The sequence below is a fragment of the Lutra lutra genome, chromosome 5 (genome assembly GCF_902655055.1).
Source record: "Lutra lutra chromosome 5, mLutLut1.2, whole genome shotgun sequence".
Classification (NCBI taxonomy): Eukaryota; Metazoa; Chordata; class Mammalia; order Carnivora; family Mustelidae; genus Lutra; species Lutra lutra.
The window spans coordinates 102,633,048-102,654,521 of NC_062282.1; the positions used below are offsets into that span (position 1 = coordinate 102,633,048).

The window sequence follows — 21,474 nt, forward strand, 5'->3', positions numbered from 1 at the left end:
AGAAGGAAACAAAGTAGGGAGCACACACACAGTAAAAATAAGTTTATCTGTAAATATCAGTCAAGGGACTCGCAAAATAGAAAGATATAAAGTATCATAACGTATACCTAAAACACATGGGGAGAGGAATAAAGAATGGGTTCAAGCTTAAGCAACCATCAACTTAATATAGACTGCTATATAAAGAAGATATTATATACAAACATAATGGTAACCACAAATCAAAAACCAGTGATACATATATAAAAAATAAAGAGAAAGGAATCCAAGTCTATCACTAAGGAAAGCCGATTAATGGCGAGAGAAGAGAGCAAGAGAAGGAACAAAGAACTATAAAAGCAACCATAAAACAATAACAAAATGGAAATAAACACATATCTATTAATAATTACTTTGAATGTAAACAGACTAAAACATTTATCAAAAAACAGGTGTCGGAATGGATAAAAAAACTAGACCCGGGGGCACCTGGGTGGCTCAGTGGGTTAAGCCTCTGCCTTCGGCTCAGGTCATGGTCTTAGGGTCCTGGGATCGAGCCCCGCGTTGGGCTCTCTGCTGCTTCCCTTCCTCTCTCTCTCTCTCTCTCTCTCTCTGCCTGCCTCTCTGCCTGCTTGTGATCTCTGTCAAATAACTAAATAAAATCTTAAAAAAAAAAAAAAAAACTAGACCCATCTCTATGCTGCCTACAAGAGACTTGTTTCAGACCTAAAGACACATGCAGATTGAAAGTGAAGGGAAAAAAAAAGAAAGTGAAGGGATGGAGAAGCACTTATCACACAAATGAATGTGAACAAAAGTCCAGGGTAACAATACTTACATTGGAGAAAATAGACTTCATTATTTTTACAAGTAGAATTTCATTGTCCTTTTATTTGAACAACTCATAAGAAAACACTTCTTTAATTTAAAATCAGTTAATTAACATATAGTGTATTATCAATTTGAGAGGTAGAGTTCAGTGATTCAGCAGTTCCATATAACACCCAATGCTCATTACATCATGTGCCTTCCTTAATGCCCACCACCCAGTTACCTCATCCCCTGACCCACCTCCCCTCCAGCAACTGCCGGTTTATTTCCTATGATTAAAAGTCTCTTATGGTTTGTCTCCCTCACTAGTTTTATCTTGTTTTATTTTTCCCTCCTTTCCTCTAACCTCCTCTGTTTTGTTTCTTAAATTCTACATATGAGTGAAATAATATGATAATTGTCTTTCTCTGATTGACTTATTTCACCTAGCATAATACCCTCTAGTTCCATCCATTTCTTGCAAATATACAATAGAATATTACTCAGCCATCACATTTAGGTTCTTAATTTTTAGTTTATTTTTATGTGGTTGAAGAAAGTAGTCCAGTTTCATTCTTCTGCAAGCAGCTGTTCAGTCTTCCCAACACTATTTGTTGAAAGACTATTTCCCTTTCATATTTTTGCCTTCTTTGTCAAAGATCAACTGACCACATAAACACAGATTTATTTCTGGGCTCTCTGTAGAGTACCATACTGTATTGATTACAACAGATTTATGGTATAACTTGAAATCTGGGGTGGTGCTATTTCCAGCTTTGTTTTCCTTTTCAAGATTTCTTTGGTGATTTGGGATCTTTTATGGTTCCATACAATTTTTTGGATTGTTTTTTCTAGTTCTGTGGAAAATATGTTGGTATTTTGATAGGGATCGCATTAAATATGTAGATTGCTTTGGGTAGTATGGACATTTTAACAGTATTTGTTCTTCTTATCCATCAGTGTTGAATATCTTTCCATTTGTTTGTGTTATCTTCAATTTACTTTATCAGTGTTTTATAGTTGTCAGAATATGTCTTTCACCTCCTTGGTTAGGCTTAATCCTCAGTATTTTATTGGTTTTGATGCAGGTGTAAATGGGATTAAAAAAAAATTTCTCTTTCTGCTGCCTCATTATTAGCATATGGAATGCAATTTCTGTATACTGATATTGTAACCTCAACCTTACTGAATTTATTTATCAGTTCTAGTAGTTTTGGGATGGTCTTTAGGATTTTCTAAATACAGTATCATGCCATCTGAAAAGAGTGCAAGTTTTACTTCTTCCTCATAATTTACATGACTTTTACTCTTTTTTGTTGTCTGAATGCTGAAGCTAGGAATTCCAATACTATGCAGAATAAATGTGCTGAAAGTGGACATGCTTGGCTTGTTCCTAACCCTGGGGAAAAGCTCTCAGTTCTTCCTCATATCATGTCAATATGAGTTTTCATATATAGGTTTTATTATGTTGAGGTATGTTCCCTCCAAACCTACTTTGTTGGGGATTTTTATCATGAATGGATGTTTGTCGGGTTTGGCAAGCAAACCCAGAGATGGCAAATGAAAAGATTACTCTAGACACCAAAGTAGGAGAAAGGAGAGGGCAACGGGACATGACACTCCAGTGGCGAAAGGTCTCGAGCCAAGCTTTGCCTCCACTTTTATTTTGAGTTTTATCAATATACCACACGCAAGAGAAAAACAAGAAGGAATGAGTAGCTTCAAGGATCAGGACAATAATATATGGGGCAGCAGGTGACAGAAGCAAGCAGTGCTTGTGACATATGAACCAGGCAAGGAGTTCGGGAAGCACGTGACCACTGCAGGTACCTGAATTTCTTCAAAATTTAAACATTTGCTCCCTAGATGAGAACCTTAAGCCACAGTAAGAATCTGGCTGCTTTCAGCCAAGAAACTTCAAAGGCGGCCCAGCATTCCAGGCACTCCTCCTTTGTTTTTCAATTAGTCTAATCCAGGGAGGTATATACAAGTCAGATTTTATCAATCCAGGCCCTGTGAATCCCCGTATGTGTACTCTGTCAAATGCTTTTTCTGCAACTACTGAAATGTTCATATGTTTTTTACCCTTTTTCGTTGATATAATGTAGCATGTTAATTGTTTTGCAAATACTGAGTCACCCCTGCATCCTGGGAATACATCCCACTTGATTGTGGTAAACGGTTTTTTAATGTATTGTTAGGTTCAGCTTGCTAATACTTTGTTGAGGACTTTTACATCTATATTCATCAAAGATATTGGCCTGCCATTCTCTTTTTTTGTGGTGTCTTTTTTGGTTTTGGTATCAGGGTAACACTGGCCTCATAGGATGAATTTGGAAACCTTCCTTCCTCTTCCATTTTTTAGAACAGTTTGAGAATAAATATTGACTTTTTAAATGTTTGGTAGAATTCAATTGTGAAGTCACGTGATTCTGGACATTCTGTCGTTGGGAGTTTTTCATTACTGATTCAGTTTCATTGCTGGTAATTAGTCTGTTTAAATTTTCTATTTCTTTATAATTCAGTTTTAGGAGATTATATGCTTCTAGGAATTTATCCATTTCTTCTAGGTTGTCCAATTTGTTGGTATATAATTTTTCATATTTTACAATCCTTTGTATTTCTATGGTATTGGTTGTTATTTCTCCTCTTCCATTTCTGATTTTATTTGCATGAGTTCTCTCTCTCTCCCTGATGAGTTTGACTAAAGGTTTATCAATTTCATTGATCATTTCAAAGAACCAGCTCCTGGATTTATTGGTCTGCTCTATTATTTTTTCTGTTTCTATTCTGCTTATTTCTGCTCAAATCTTGTTATTTCTTTCCTTATCCTGCTTTTGAGGTTTGTTTGTTCTTCTTTTTCTTGCCCCTTTAGGGGTAAGTTTCGGTTATTTGAGATTTTTCTTTCTTCTTGAGATACATCTGTATTGTTATAAACCTCCCTCTTAGACTGCTTTGCTGCATCCCAAACTTTGGAACTGTTGTTTTCATTTCATTTGTTTCCATGTATTTTTCTTAAAGATTTATTTATTTATTTTAGAGAGAGAGTGGTGGAGGCAGAGGGAGAGGAACAGAGGGAGAAGGAGAAAGAAACTCTAAGCAGACTCCATGCTCAGCACAGAGCCCAACATGGGGTTTGGTCTCATGACTTGGAGATCATGATCTAAGCTGAAACCAAGAGTCAGATAACTAACCGACGGTGCTACCCAGGCACCCCTCTCTCCATGTATCTTCTGATTTCCTCTTTGATTTTTTGGCTGACCCATTAAGTGTTTGGTAGCATGTTTTTTAACCTCCGTACTTCTGTGATCTTTCTGTATTTTATCTTGTGGTTGAGATTTAGTTTCATAGTATCATGGTCAGAAAAGATGTATACTATGATTTTGACATTTGTGAATTTGTTGAGACCTGTTTTGTGGTCTAACATGTGAACTGTTCTGGAAAATGTTCCATGTACACTTGAAAACAATGTGTATCCTGCTGTTTTAGGATGGAATGTTCTGAATATTTCTGTTAGATCCACCTGGTTCAATGCTTATTTTCAGCTACTGTTTTCTTACTGATTTTCTGTTTGGATGATCTGTCCACTGATGTAAGTGGAGTGTTGAGATCCCCTGCTATTATTATATTACTATTGATTAGTTCCTTTATGTTTGTTATTAACTGCTTTACGTATTTGGGTGCTCCCTTGCTGGGTGCGTAAATATTAACAATTGTTTTATCTTCTTATTAAATTGTTCCATTTATGATTATGCACTGTCTTTCTTAGTCTCTTGTTTTAAAGTCTATTTTGTCCAATGTGTTCAAGCTGTATCACAAAGCTGTCATCATCAAGACAGAATGCTACTGGCACAAAAACCAACACACAGATCCATGGAACAGAATAGAGAGCCCAGAAATGTACCCTCAACTCTATGGTCCACTCATCTTTGACACAATAGGAAAGAATATCCAATGGAAAAAAGAGAATCCCTTCAACAAATGGTGCTGGGAAAATTGGGACAGCCACATGCAGAAGAGTGAAACTAACACACTTTCTTACACCGTATGTAAAAATAAACTCAAAATGCATGAAAGACCTAAATGTGAGACAGGAATCCATCAAAATCCTAGAGAACACAGGCAGCAACCTCTGCGACTTTGGCCACAGCAACTTCTCCAAAGGCAATGGAAACAAAGGCAGAAATCAACTACTAGACTTCATCAAGATAAAAACTTTTTCACAGAAAAGGAAAGAGCTGACAAAATCAAGACAAGCGACAGAATGGGAGAAGATATTTGCAAATGTCTTATCAGATAAAGGGCTAGCATCCAAAATCTATAAAGAACTTACCAAGCTCAACACCCAAAGAACAAATAATCCAATCAAGAAATGGGCAGAAGACATGAATAGACATTTCTGCAAAGAAGACATCCAAATGGCCAACAGACACATGAAAGAAAATGCTCAACAACACTTGGCATCAGAGAAATACAAATCAAAACTACAATGAGATACCACCCTACACCAGTCAGAATAGCTAAAATCAAAACACAAGAAACAAGTGTTGGTGAGGATGTAGAAAAAAAAGACCCCTCATGCACTACTGGTGGGAATGCAAACTGGTGCAGCCACTCTGGAAAACAGTACGAAGGCTGCTCAGAAAATTAAAAACAGAACTACCATTTGATTCACTAATCGCACTACTGGGCATTTATCCAAAGAATATGAAAACATTAATTTAAAAGGATATATGCATCCCTATGTTTACTGCAGCATTATTTATAATAGCCAAATTGTGAAAGCAGCCTAAGTGTCCACTGAAAGATGGGATATTATTCAGTCACAAAAAAAGAATGAAATCTTGCAATTTCCAAAATCATGCATGGATCTAGAGAGTATAATGCTAAGTGAAGTAAGCTAGAGAAAGACAAATATCATATGATTTCACTCCTATGTGGAATTTAAGAAACAAGTGAACAAAGAAAAAACAGACAAAAAAAAAAAGACCCTTAAATAGAGTACAGATGGTTATCAAAGAGGAGGTGAATGGGGGGGATGGTTGAAATAGGTGAAGAGAATTAAGAGTACACATATCTTGATTAGCACTGAGTAATTATAGAATTGTTGAATTTTGTAAACCTGAAAGTAATAGAATACTGTATGTTAACTATACTGGAATTAAAATACAAAAAAGAAACACAGATCAAGAAAATACATTTCATTAGAGATAGGGAAGAACAAATACTGGAAGGGGTTTTTAGACAAGAACACATTTCTATTAAAATGGTTTAGTTATATTCTCACCCAGGGAAAGAACATAAATGGGCTTGATACTTTAATTAATATAATTCTTAAATAAAATCTAAACACATGATCTGTAAAGGTAATCTCTGTTATATGGACCAACCTTTCCTGGGTCTGGCAAATTTTCAGGATTTTCAGCCTCAGGCCCTAGAAAGTAACAATATGTTTTACTCCAGTTTTATTAGAGCACTAGAAACATAACTCTGACTTAGCATTTCTTAATCAAAATAACTTGAAATGCTTCTCACAGGCATTCATGTAATACACAAAACATTTTATAAATATTATACCTAATTATGGACATAAAAGTATCATTACAGTGGCAATGAAGTTACAAAAGAAAATTCTTCCATTTCTTAAAAAAACACTTTACACAAAGATAAGTAAAATTATAATTATTTAGAATTAGTTTAGCTAAAACCTCTCTATTTTGGCTGAGTTATTCTAAGTATAGGTAACTACAGGAGGAAAAATCATACCTACTTGCTCAGGGTCATCATCTCCTCCATTATAGTTAATACAATATAAATTAAAATCATGCCATCAGGTTAGGCATGAAAAGGAACAACCCAAGTAGGGGCAAAAAGGAATCAATAGGTTGTCCTAAGTGACTTCCATTTTATTATCCTCTCATCTTGCTCCCTCTGCAATTCATACCAAGTGAAATTGAAGGAGGAGCGGGGAAAAAAGATGGTTCTCCTACACCACTCATCTTGCCTCCTACCTTCACCATCAAGGCCCAGGCACTCTGATATATTTAGGTAGGGGTTTAGGGTTCACTAGTGTTTCAAGCAATTATTTGAATCATTCTTTTGGTTTCTTTTGATTAGGTAGTATCTAGAGCTACAGCATAAGACAAGTAATTATTTGCTGAATCTTAGCATGTATCCTCATAAGCAAGACAGGGTTTTCAGGGGGAAAAAAAAAAACAAAACCAATAAATATGCTTGCTGAGTTTTACATCATGCAAAAATCTCCTTTTTATTGTTATTGTTTTGTTTTGTTTTGCTTCACCTTTGCCATTTGATGATGATAAACTAGGAATATAAGCTAGAAGGGTTAACAGCATGGTATTACACACTCTCACAGGATGATGAGCAAAACATTTCTAAGAATAAGTAACTTCTTATTCTTGCATTAGAGCCCTCTGTGCCAAGCAATGATGACTGTATGTTCTGCTATGTATATCTCGTTATTTAAAGTTTTATCTCTTATTGTGTAAAATTTAGTATACATGAAACACTGTAATAGATACATCTTCATTTATCTTTTTTTTTTTTAAATGTCAGATCCTTGGGGGGTTAGTTTAAAAACAGAGACTTCATCCTCTTTCCTCCTCTGAATTGTAAAGAAAATCCTCAAAGCCATCTCTTTCTGTATTTTTAATCACCTCATAATCAAAATAATCACTTTTATGCCAATAGTTGGTATTTTTTAAATTTGATAAGTTGGTATATATTATGCTAATCTACTATATAAAAATAAACATATTTAAGTACTTCTCATTTTCTAACTATAAAATTTACTTAAAATAGTTTTTACAAATCAAAAAAACTGTGGAGGGTGCCTGACTGGCTCAGTCTTAGATTTTGTACATTTTCTACTTAACACCTGAAAGAGACAAAATGTAGTAGTAGTAGTATGTAAGTATAAAAAATAATTCAAGGGGCACCTGGGTGGCTCAGTTGGCTAAGCGTCTGCCTTCTGCTCAAGTCATGATCCCAGGGTCCTGGGCTTGAGCCCCATGTAGGGCTCGCTGGTTGGCAGAGAGTCTGTTCCTGACCTCTCCCTCTGCCCCTCCCCTCCTGCTTGTGATCCTTCTCTCTCTCTCTCTGAATGGGAGAAGATATTTCTCTCAAAATAAATACAATTCTAAAGTACCAAATGAGAAGAAAATGCTCAGGGGAGCTGAATTTTAACTTATAAGCAAAAACGACAATTACTAACGATAATTTGTTTATTTTGACCATTTTAGAGTTTGGTTAGAATTACTCTTTGAATTGGGAGGAAGAAAATAGGATTGTATTAAAACAGAGTTAGCGGGCGCCTGGGTGGCTCAGTGGGTTAAGCCGCTGCCTTCGGCTCAGGTCATGATCTCGGGGTCCTGAGATCGAGCCCTGCATCGGGCTCTCTGCTCAGCAGGGTGCCTGCTTCCTCCTCTCTCTCTGCCTGCCTCTCTGCCTGCTTGTGATCTCTCTGTCAAATAAATAAATAAAATCTTAAAAAAAAAATAAAACAGAGTTAGCTAAACTAGTGAATAATTTAATAGTTTCCTTACATGTGATTTAATCTAAAATCTGGATGAAAACAAAATGAACTTTCATTCTAAACACTCTGAAAGGAATGAAGGAAAGAGGGAGTTGCAATGAAGTATCAGAAGGGAAGGGGACTACCAATTCTATGGGCGTCTAGTCACATCAGCTCATGGCAGCAAGAAACATCACAAAGTTATAAAGGAAGAGCCAGGCAAAGACCTCTGACTTAGAAGTTTATTGAGTGTCATGGTAAAAGTACAGAGATGCCAAAAACATCATATGGCATTAATGGCTCCCAAAACACCAAATGTCCTGCATTTCCTATTCTTCTAACCTTCTACCCATCTGGCCTTCTGAGAGCTGTTAATGCAAATAAATCCATACCTAACTAAGCCTTCTATTTTTAGGCACAGACAAATTTACTTTATATGACTCTACCCATAAAAACATACCTTGAATGCTTTGGTGGTTCACTGAAAGTTTGGCCTGGGAAAATGACCCAGTGAACACTGGAAAACTTCTTCTATTCCTAAAAAATAAATTATTTAATAAATAAATAAAAGTTTTGAAATGAAAAGAAAAAAACACTACTTCTCATTTACATATAATTCAAGGTTTTTTTTCATTTAAAGGAATTTCAAAGTTGCATAATTATTTTTGCTCCATCATTCAATTACTTTCACAGTTACTACAAATTTGTTAACATTTACATTTCAAGTGTGCAAAAATGAAGGAACAAGCTGAAAATTAATGGATGAAATTTAGGAGTGTAAATAAGACAACCTTAAGTTTAGGTATAAAAGTCACTTTGGGATGACTGTGTATCAAATGAGGGTAGTGGGGGAGAAAAAATTGGTTCTGAATTATGTATCTTGGTTATCTAAATCCTCAAATACATTGAAAATTTGTCATTGCAGTTTTAGATATAAGTACAAGTCACTAATGAGAAAATTCTCAAGCATTATTTATCATTTTTCTATTTTACAGTAGAAGAACATGTATGAAATACTGATGGAAAGTGGTTGAAATAAGGGTCATGCCTAATCTATAATTTTTATCATCTGCCCTGGGATAATTAAAAATTGATTGAAGAAAAGCAATCAGTTAACTACTTTTTTTCCTCAATCCAATTTACTATATGCAAACACAATCAAGATATCTCCCTTTAAAACAAACAAAAAAAGCCTCCTGTTTTAGCTGTTTTAAGAGCAGTTTTTATATACCAGGTATATACATTCAAACTTTTGCCATGCATTATTTTATTTGAAGTATATAACAAAAATCTGGCCTCAGATATACAGATGGAAAAGGAAGGAGTATTTTATTTTATTTATTTATTTTTTAAAAGATTTTATTTATTTATTTGACAGAGAGAGAGATCCCAAGTAGGCAGAGAGGCAGGCAGGGGGTGGGGGGAAGCAGGCTCCCTGCTGAGCAGAGAGACTGATGCGGGCCTCGATCCCAGGACCCTGAGACCATGACCTGAGTCGAAGGCAGAGGCTTAACCCATTGAGCCACCCAGGCGTCTGGAAGGAGTATTTTAGTAGCCCTTTTGGATAAGTATGGTATCATACCAAAGCAAATATCACATCAAAACTCTAAAAAGGAATAACTTCTTTAAAGCTTACTGGAAATACAGAAATTGAAACACCAATGGACTTTTTGTACTCTGTGGCATTATGACCCATTGGTCTACCTTGCACTTTGAATGGATCTTTCACTGGTATGTGATTGTAAATTGTGCATTTGTCTTTTAGAAAATACTGTTTCACTAAGTTATGAAAATCTTTTTTATATTGATAATACTATTAAACATCAAAAGACCACCTTTGTAAATATTACCACTGATTTCACTGGAAAATTTTAAGTACTGGAAGCCATCAAGGTCAAGGTGGTAGAAACAAGTTTTCTACACTAATATTCACATGGAAGCTTGCATTTTTTCTTTGGCAACAAATACCACCAGCTGTTTTCCTTGAAGTGACTGGTTTACTTCACTGATTTTGAAGAATATGTCTGCCATATACCCAAGTGTGAATACTATTTTGTCTGTCAATTATTCTTTCAAGTTAAAAGAAAAAGTGAGCTAATTTTCTTACAATGTTTACAACTCAAACAAGTGCTCTCAAGACTACCACACTTCAGTATTCACAGAAGTACTTAGGCATACTTCCCCCATCAACACAACCATATCAAAAAGATATATATTCAAAAGTAGAAATTTAATTAAACAAGAACTTTTCTGCTTTACCACATGCATTAAATGAACCTCACTTTTTTCTTCCTTTCTAACAGCTAGTTCATGGCAGTGAAAACTACAGCCACTGCCCTAATCCTAGTAAGGCTTCAGAATTTTACTTGCCATTTTCTTTAGCAATCTATGTGCAAATGTCAGTACTATGAAACAGGCAAATAATATGTTAGTATTATTATGAAAATAGTTCTGACCTCAAAAACCGCCTGGAAAAAGTCTTAAGGACTCCCAAGGAGTCCATAGACCATACTTTGAGAACCATGGTTTTAAAAGAGCTGAAAGGATAAAGTCTTAAAGAACAACAGTCCTATAAAGCCTAATTTCAATAAGGTCTATAAATTATTCCTTCATGCTATGCTATAGATTTTCTTTTTAAATAATATTAGTAGACAGAAAATCAACTTAATATGAACCAAACTTTCTCATGAAATGAAACTTATCTAGAATGTTTCAAAATAACATATTTAGGCTGCTAAAGGGACAATTATTAAAAAATATACAATAATTCTAAAACTCTTAAGAAAATGAAGACTCACTTTAAAGTGTAAAATTACAAAAAGAAATCTACAATATAATAAAGCCCAAAGTTAGTATACTTACGGGAACAGAGCCTCATTTTGTTCCATTTCATCTTGAGGTTGCTAGGGGGAAAAAAGGTAGTTTTCTTTTAACTGATAAATTCTAATACAATGCATTAATTAGAAATTTAATATTTAAAAAATTCTTGCATTATTCTTTCTTAGCATCTTCTCTGCTATGGTAAAATATGTGCAACATAAAATTCACAATTTTAACCATTTTTACACATACGGGTCTGTGGCATTTTGCACATATTGTTGTACAACCATCACCAGCATCCATCTAGAGTACTTTTTCATCTTTCCCAACTGAAATTCCATACCTGTTAAGCACTAACTCACCATTCACCCATCTCTCAATCCATGGTACCTATCCTGCTTCTTTCTTTCTACTACTCAGTCTCTATTGTGACTACTCAAAGTACCTAACATAAAAGGAACCATACGATATTAGTCCTTTTGTTTCTGAATTATTTCACTTAGCATGAGGTCTTTAAGGTTTACCCATGTTGTAGCATGTATCACTATTTCCTCCCTTTCTAATTAAATTGTATGTAACACACATTTTGTTTATCCACTCATCTGTTGGTGCCAGCAATAAGAAAGAATTCCAATTTTCCTACATCCTAACCAATACTGGTTATTTTGGGGTTTTTTTGATAATAGCTACCATAATGAGTGTAAGGTGGGATTTCAGTGTGGTTTTGATGTGTATTTCCCTAATGATTAATGATGCTGAACATCTTTTCATGTGCTTATTGGCCACTAGTCTATCTTTGGTGAAATGTCTGTTCATTCCCTTTGTCCATTTTTAAATCAGTTTGTTTTTTGTTGCTGAGTTCTAAGAGTCTTTATTTATTCTGGGTAGTAATCCCTAATGAGATAAACAATTTAAAAATATTTTCTCCCATTTCTTTTTTTTTTTTTTTAAGAGTTTATTTATTTATTTGACAGAGAAAGTCACAAGTAGGCAGAGAGGCAGGCAGAGAGCGGGGCGGGGGGGGGGGGGGAGAAGGCTCCCTGCTGAGCAGAGAACCCCATGTGGGGCTCAATCCCAGGCCCTGAGATCATGACCTGAGCCAAAGGCAGAGGCTTAACCCACTGAGCCACTCAGGTGCCCCTTTTCTCCCATTTCTTAAGTTGCCTTTTCATCTGTTGATAATGTCCTTTAATCCACAAAGGTTTTTAATTTTCATGAGTCTAGCTTTATTTATTTTTTCTTTTGTTGCTGGGCTTTCATGTCCAGGAAATCATTGCCAAATCCAATGTCATGATACTTTTTCCCAATGTTTTCTTCTAAGAATTTTAGCTCTTGTGTTTAGTTTTTAAAATTTCTTTCCATAAAAGAATTTATGGAGATTAAATAAAGAGAAAGGATGTGCCCCTCTTTTTATTCCTAGTTTATTAATCCACAATGGTTCTGATAAGCCATTTTTGTCAGGTTCTCAGTTCTAATATTTCTCCTTGAGGGCCAAAAATCATACAACTTCCATGTTACAATGTTAAATACTAAATGACTTTTGCCTAATTCTCAAGTCATGCCAGAAAATCTGAAGTTGTGTCCCTTAAAAAAAAGAAAAAGATAAAATGCACTGATAAAATGATTCCACTTTAAGTTTTGCAGCATACTGGCTTTCATCACTTTTAAACATTTAATTTCTTGTTTCCATCTAAGTGGATCTTTAGAAAAAGATCTCTCTCTGGGGGTCCTCTATGTTTCTATGATCAATAACAACGTTTTCTGAAAATAAAGCCTTCAGTCTGAATTTCCAAGCATTGTTCGATCAATGAAAAACCATAATAACAGGAAAACACAAAGTACTGAGAAAACATCAATCTTCTCCAATGAACATTCACTGTTATTTACTGATAATGCATCTTTACGTACTTCAAGGTTATTAGGTTAGTTCCACATATATATACTTTCCAAGCAGACCTTACAAAGCTCCGAGACCCAGAGACAAGAAGGAATTTCAAGAAGTAAACCTAGAAACTCCCAAGGATTAATTAAATAGCATATACATATATACTTATATACTTACTAGATATTTCTGTATCTTCACAAAATAATTCATTCAAATACCTGTATTACTCCAGTTCATTTCCCTTACTATAGATCCCTTACTATAGATCAGTGACTTGACCCTACCTAGGTAAGGAAAATACAAAAAATAAGAGAGGAAGTAAGAAGGAAGTTTGCTCCTTATAGATGATGCTTTTCCCCTCCTCCATAGGCAAAAACAATACTTAAGAGCTAATACTTCTAAATACAATGGGGGCTGGAGTTGGTTATTTGTTAATTAACAAAATGCAAGTATACATTTCAATCAACTCTTTCCTAAGGCATCCAAATTGCTGTTTATCCTTTTGATTCATGTGACTGTCATTTTTTTCCTGCCCTTACCACCTCTATATTTTGATGGTCCCTTAAGCTGCACAGTTTTTGTTTTATTTCATCTGTTGGGGATAGGGTATAGGAGGTGAAAAAGAGTTTAAGTTAACTGTGCTAATTTGGAGGATCTGGAAAAGGGGAAAATCTATTTATATATCCTCAACCAAAAATATCTGAAATCATTCTCTTCAACTGAATAGTGTATCACTGGGAGTGGCGTGGAAGAAGTCTATACAGTCAAATCAGCCTAACCAACCCTGGGTCGCCAGGAGGCAACAGATATCTCACACAAACTATCCTCACGTTCAGTATAGCAGAATAAACATTCCTGGTATTGTTTTATTTATTGATCAGTTACTGATAACATTTGTTTAAAATACCTTTCTCTCAAATTGACAGTATACAATAAAACTAGGGGACTTTAACACCCCACCTGTATCAATGGATACATCTTCCAGAAAGAAATCAACAAGGAAACAATGGCTTTGAATGACACTAACAATGGCTTAGAACAGATGGACGTAACAGATAAATACAAAATATTCCATCCAAAAACAGAAAACATACTCTTCTCAAGGGCACATAAAATATTCTCCAGGATAGATCACATTATTAGGCCACAAAACAACTCTTGATTTAAAAGACTGAAATCACAGAGCAATGGGGTAGCTAAGTTGGCTAAGCACCTGTCTCTGGGTTTCAGGTCAGATCATGGCTTCAGGATTGTGGGATTGAGCCCCAATTCAGGCTCCTCACTCAGTATAAAGCCTTTCTAGGATTCTCTCTTTCCCTCTCCCTCTTCTCCCCCCATTAACTGTCTCTCTCTAAGAAATAAATAAATAAAAACAAACTTTTATACAGTGAAGGAAACCATTAGAATAAAGAAAGGCAACCTAATGAATGAGACAGGATATTTGCAAATAATATTTTGATAAGAGGTTAACATCCAGAATAGATAAGGAACTCATACAATTCAACAGCAAAAAACAACAAAAAACCTAAACAGTTTTTTAATTAAAAAGTGGGCAGAGGACCCAAACAGACATTTCTTTAAAGAAGACAAACAGGTGACCAACGGACACATGAAAAGATACACATCACTAACCATCAGGGAAATGCAAATCAAAATCACAAGAGATATCTCTTCACACCTGTCAGGACGGCTAAAACCAAAAAGACAAAAAACAACAAATGTTGGTAAGGATATGGGGAAAAGAGAACTGTCATGCACTGTCGGTGGGAATGTGAACTGGTGCGGCCACAATGGAAAATAGCATGGAGGTTACTCAAAAAATTAAAAATAGAACTACCATATGATCCAGTAATTCTACCTCTTGGTATTTTTCTGAAGAAAATTAAAACATGAATTCAAAAAGACATAATCATCCCTATGTTCATTACAGCATTATTTACAATAATCAAGATACAGAAGTAACCTAAATACACATACACACACACAGGAATATAACTTAGTCATAAAAAATGAAATCTTGCAATTTTTAACAACACAGATCGACTTAGAGGGCATTACGCTAAGTGAAGTAAGACAGACAAAGACAAACACCATAGGATGCCACTTACATGTAGAATCTAAAAAAACCCCAAATGAATAAATAAAATAAAACAGAAATAGGCTGATAAATCAGAGAATTGATGGTTGTCAGAGAGGAAGGGAGATGGGAAGACGGACAAAATAGGTGAGGTGGAGTAAGAGGTAAAATCTTCCAGTTATAAAATAAATTAGATATGAAAATGCAATCAATAATATTGTCACAACTTTGTATGGGGACTGCTGGTAACTAAACCTACTGTGGTGACCATTTGATAACGTATGTAAATATCAAATCATTATGTTACACACCTGAAGCTAACACAATACTGTATGGCAATTATTCTTCGATTAAAAAAACCCAAATTTGAGATTCACAACAGAATACAGCATCTTTGATGAAATGTTTTCAGTATAATAAAAAAGAAAGGTGAGTTGTCTTATTCTAAAAAGGAAACAACACAATTTTTCCCTGAAGTCTTCAATCTGTGTAAAATTAACTATCTTCACTCATAAAAATGCATGTGTGTGAATATTTCATTCATTTCAAAACAATCAATAAAAATGTTAGGATTTTTATTTTATCCTCAGAGGGAAAAAAAATGTATCTATGGTCCCTTCCTTCCTTAAGACTTTGTAGGTATCTCTGGTTAGCTGACTTATTTATGCCACAGGTGCTAACTAAATCACCCCTTATCTCTCCCCAGGGTGACTACATTAAAAAGAAACAAAAAAATTTGTGTATGTAAGTGTATATATATACACATGCACTCACACACACATTAGATAATAGAAGGGCCTTTCAGTAGCCCATATCTCAAATTATACCACGCAGACTAATATCTTCCTCACAAATTTAAAGTGATCTCTAGATGAAAATCATAATTATTATATTCTATTTTAACCTTCTGTTTCCTCTCACTTCCACATTTCTACCTGAAAGAGAGAAAAGAGAGGGAAAAATGAAATATTTTAAATACCTCCTTCTAAAACAACTGCTTTTCACCAAAGTTGCAACGAAGAAACAGAATGACTAGCTAAGAAAGGGTAAAAACCGAGTAAGAGAAGAAAGAAGGAAAATAATAGACAAAAACAATTAATCATGAGTAATTTGGCCCTCTTTAAAATAGCATTTCCAATTTTTAATAAGTGTGTATTTAATCAATATGATATATACCTGTAAGACTTCTTTCTCACTAAGAGGCGGCATTATATTATTTTTACTCTTTTGCTCTTGTGGAATCTCTCTGAATTTGAAAGCAAGTTGAATCTCAGGAGAAGGTGAGCCTAGAATGAAATATAATCATAAATCATTTGCAACAGGTTTATTGCTCTGACAATGACTCCATGATTTTACAGAAATTATAAAATGTCATTAAAAATTATTTTGTAAATTATAATTTCCTAACTGCCACTTTTACATATCAAAGTCTTTAAGTTATTAATTTCAAAGAAACATATACTACACTGGAATAAAATAATACTTGATATTTCTTAGTTTCAAGTGGAATGAATACAAAGGATACACAGAGACAATATATAGCCTTAAACCCCCTTAGAGAGAATACTTTCTTCTTTTTCAATTCTGTGTGAGGTCATTTTTAAAACTCCTAATACTAGTCTATAATCCAAAAACAGAGTTTGTGTTTTTAAGACAGGAATAAGATCCTCCTGGATATTTGAAATTGTTTTTCCAAGTTTAGCCAATTGTAGACTGTTTGCTTACTGGATAGCAAGGATTAGAACAGATATTTGACTTCTTATTAGTAAGTTACATTATTATCCCATCATTCCCTTTTCCATATTTTTTAAGTAGTAAAGCTAATACCTGCTCACTGTAGAAACTTGGGAAAATAAAGTAGTATAAAGGAGATACTAATGATCACCCAGAGATAATTATTCATAACATACTTATGGATTTCCTTCTGATCCTTTACTGTGTGTGTGTGTGTGTGTTTTATAAAATGGAGTATAAATTAGGTTTTCAGATTTTTTTTAAAAAAAGGATGGGGAAGTGAGATCATATTTTAACTTTTCTTCCCTCCCGACTTCCTAAAAAGAATCCAAAGAAATTAGTTGTTGCTGTTTTTTGAAATTAGTTTTGTTTTTCTGTTTTTTTTTTAAACCTGAAGCAGCAATGAGAAAAAAAGGAAATATACCACTATGGATCAGAAGATGAGACTGGATTAAAGGGAAACCAAACACAGGTAAACAGTATATCACTGCATGGGAAAAGGAGTGGCTCCTTCAGGAATAACTATATGAATTTCTTCCACGAGAATCTCAGAAAACCACTCAGCTCAGAGCAAATCACACCAACCAAAGATGGAAGAGAGTACACTGGAGGATCACCATGGGTAGTCTCATACTCCACTGATATTGCTGTTTGTACCAAAGGAGCTCAGAATGAATAATATAGCCAGTTACTCTGTGTAGAAGGATATCTTCCCTACCAGATAAAGAAACGTACTAAAACTAGGGCTCATAAAATAACAGTGATGGCACATCACCGAATATAATCAAATAGAACAATGAAACAAAATAAGTGAAAAACAGACCTATATATATATCTGGGAATTTAATATAAAATAATAATGGCATTTTAAACAGTGACAAAAAGATGAATAAATATAATAAATGTAAATAAAGATAAAAGAAAAACTTTTATGGTCTTGTGGTAGGCAAAATATTTCCAAGTTTGGAAAAAAACCAAGAAACCCCAGAAGAAAAGACTGACAGGTTTTGTTATATAAAAACTTAAGGGCACCTGGGTGGCTCAGTTGGTTAAGTGTCTGCCTTCAGCTCAGGTCACAATCTCATGATCCTGGGATCCAGCCCCACATCAGCCTCCCTGCCCAGCAGGGAGTCTGCTTCTCCCTCTCTCTCTACCCTTTCCCCACGCCCCCATCCTCACTTGTGCTCTTTCTCTCTCAAATAAGTAAAAACTTTAAAAAAGAAAACCTTAAAGTTTCTGCTTACAAAATATATTATGAATAACATTAAAGTTAACTAGGAAACTGAGTGAAACTATTTTCCATATATAGATGACAAAGTTTTTTGGTTTTTGTTTTTTGTTTTTTAAAGATTTCATTTATTTAATTGACAGACAGATACCGTAAGTAGGCAGAGAGGCAGGCAGAGAGAGAGAGGAGAAAGCAGGTTCCCCGCAGAGCAGAGAGCCCAATGTGGGGCTCGATCCCAGGACCCTGGGATCATGACCCGAGCCGAAGGCAGAGGCTTTAACCCACTGAGCCACCCAGGCGCTCCTAGATGACAAAGTTTTATTATCTTTAATATATAAAATGATCTTATAAATCAAGAACAAAATGAGAATAATTTATGAGACATGTAAGGAATACTCAATATTAAAGTATGTCTAACCTTGGTACTCTTCGAAAATGCAAATTAAAATAATCAGACACTTTTTATTTAGCAGTTTGGCAAAGACTGAATATATCCTTTGCTGGATCTAAAGGAAAAAGTCATCTTTTTTAGGGGTAATATGTGTCAAGATCTGACATGTTTCTTTTAAAAACGAATATAATTTTTACTAGTTATACTAAGGAAATAACCAGAAAAGCAGGCAAAGGTATAAATACTAGAACAGTCACATTTATTACAGTATTGAGAAATACCAGAAATATTATCAATTCATTAAATATGGGTAGACTTATACAAAATAACATGCAGCAATTTAAAAAGTTGAGGAAGATCAATATAACAAGGAAAGAACTATATTTAACACAATACCGATTATAAAAAAAGATATTCATATTGGCATACAAAAGTCTAGAAAAATATACAAATACTTAACACTGCCAATTCTTGGAATGGAATTATAGGGAAGAGTAGGGGGTGGGACCTTACACTTTCTACATTATATAGTTTTGTATTTAGAAAATTTTTATTCTTGGAGTACCTGGGTGGCTAAGTGGGTTAAAGCCTCTGCCTTCGGCTCAGATCATGATCCCAGGGTCCTGGGATTGAGCCCCGCATCAGGCTCTCTGCTCAGCAGGGAGCCTGCTTCCCTTCTTCTCTCTGTGCCTGCCTCTACCTACTTGTGATCTCTGTCTGTCAAATAAAATCTTTGAAAATATATCTAGAACAATTTTATTCTTTTAATAATTAGCAAAAGTAACAAAAAGTCTATCAATTTGGAAAATCAAAGAAAAAGAAGAAGGAAAGTGAAGAAAAAACTTGGTTGGAATATTAAAACACACCTCTAACTTCTTCTTAGTGGTACTTTATATGACATAAGAGCACGTTCTAGAGACTACTGTTACACATTGCCTCTTCCAAATACATGTAAGAAAAATCCCTCCAAGATGAAATTGCAACTTCCCACTGGAGTACCAAGTGAAATGATGTACTGTGAAAAGACTCTCTGAACTATATATAAAAGATCTTTGTGGTGTTTAAGAAATTTTTCCTTTTTATCATACCTATTTTCAGACATCCTTGAAAATAAAAAAAGGCTCCCAAGAAGAAAGCATAAAAAGAAATAATGTACCCCTTAAATAGTTATTGCAAATATATCTTTTTGAACCATGATGCTCAGTGATATATTTTTCTATAAGCATTTAAATTGACCTAGAAGTGGACTCAGGAAGTATAGAAAACTGAAGGTAAAAGGTACTTTTGAAAAATATATGTACCACATATCAATGAAATCATACAGTATTTGTCTTTTTCAGTCTGACTTCTTTCATTTAGCATAATAACCTCTTGGTCCCTCCATATTACAAATGGTATGATCACATCTTTTTCATTGCTGTGTACTATACATACACATATACATATATATACACATATACATATACATCACATCTTCTTTATCCATTTGTCTACCAATGAACGCTTAGGTTACTTCCATATCCTGGCTACTGTAAATAACGTTGCAATAAGCATAAAAGTGCATATATATTTTTTTACTTAGTGTTTTCATTTTTTTTGGGTAAACACCCAGTAGTGGAATCATTGGATCATATGGTATTATTCTTTTTAATTTCTTGAGGAACCTCCACACTGTTTTCTATTGCAGTTGTACCAATTTACATTACCACCATCCATGCATAAGGGTTTCTTTTCTCTATAGCCTCACCAACACTTGTTATTTGTCTTTTTGCTTTTAGCCATTCTGATAGGTCTAAGGTGATAACTCTTTGTGGTTTTGATTTGCATTTCTCTGTATGTCTTCTTTAAAAAAATGTCTATTTGGGTCCCCTCCCCATTTTTTACTCGGATTGTTTGTTTTTTAGGTATCAAGTTGTATAAGTTCTTATACATTTTAGAAATAGGGACGCCTGGGTGGCTCAGTGGGTTAAGCCTCTGCCTTTGGCTCAGGTCATGATCACAGCATCCTGGGATCGAGTCCCGCATAGGGCTCTCTGCTCGTCAGGGAGCCTGCTTCCTCCTCTCTCTCTCTCTCTCTGCCTGCCTCTCTGCCTATTTGTGATCTCTGTCTGTCAAATAAATAAATAAAATCTTAAAAAAAAAAAAAAAAAGAAATTAACCCCTTATCAGATATATCATTTGCAAATAACTTCTCCGTTCAGTAGGTTGTCTTTCATTGTGATGATTTCCTTTACTGTATAAAAGTTTTTTATTTTGATGTAGTTCCAATAGCTTATTTTTGCTTTTATTTCCCTTGCCTTTGGAGACGTATCTAGCTAGAAAAATGATGCTAGGGCCAATGTCAGAAAAATTACTGCCTGTGTTCTCTTCTAGGGTTTTTGTAGTTTCGGGTCTTACAGTTAAGTCTTTAATCCATTTAAGTTTATTTTTGTGTATGGTATAAAAAATTAGTCCAGTTTCATTCTTTTGCTTGTAGCTGTCCAGTTTTCCCAGCACCACTTTTGAAAAGACTGTATTTTCCCCATTGCATATTCTTGCTTAATTTGTCATAGATTAGTTGATCCTATAAGTGTGGCTTTATTTCTGGGTTCTCTACTCTGTTCCATCAATCTTTTGTGCCAGTACCACACTGTTTTGGTTATTACACCTTTGTAGCATACCTTGAAGTCTAGGATTGTGACACTTCCAGCTTTGTTCTTCTTTCTCAAGACTGATTTGGCTATTCAGGCTCTTTTGCAGCTCTATAGATATTTTTAGATTTGTTCTAGTTCTGTAACAAATGTTGTTGGTATTTCCATAAGCATTCACTGAATTTGGGTGATATGGATGTTTTAACAATATTAATTCCTATAATCCATGATCATGGAATATCTTTCTATTTGTGTCATCTCCAATTTCTTTTATCAGTATTTCATAATTTCCAGAATATGGGTCTTTCACCTCCTTGGTTAAGTTTACTCCTAGGTGTTTTATTCTTTTTGCTGCAATTATGAATGGGATTGTTTTCTCAATTTCT

At 34.7% G+C, this 21,474-nt stretch overlaps 1 protein-coding gene across 2 annotated transcripts in view; it reads right to left on the bottom strand.

The window, feature by feature from the left end:
- ANKRD31 (ankyrin repeat domain 31) overlaps nucleotides 1–21,474 on the bottom strand; it is a 155,205-nt gene that overhangs the window by 121,880 nt on the left and 11,851 nt on the right. For both annotated transcript variants that reach the window (XM_047730792.1, XM_047730791.1), the window contains exons 3-6: nucleotides 16,282–16,391; nucleotides 11,186–11,226; nucleotides 8,784–8,860; nucleotides 6,180–6,223 (exon numbers count right to left, since the gene is read on the bottom strand). In XM_047730792.1, the coding sequence (XP_047586748.1) occupies nucleotides 6,180–6,223; nucleotides 8,784–8,860; nucleotides 11,186–11,226; nucleotides 16,282–16,391 (272 nt within the window). The remainder of the gene's footprint in view (nucleotides 1–6,179; nucleotides 6,224–8,783; nucleotides 8,861–11,185; nucleotides 11,227–16,281; nucleotides 16,392–21,474) is intronic.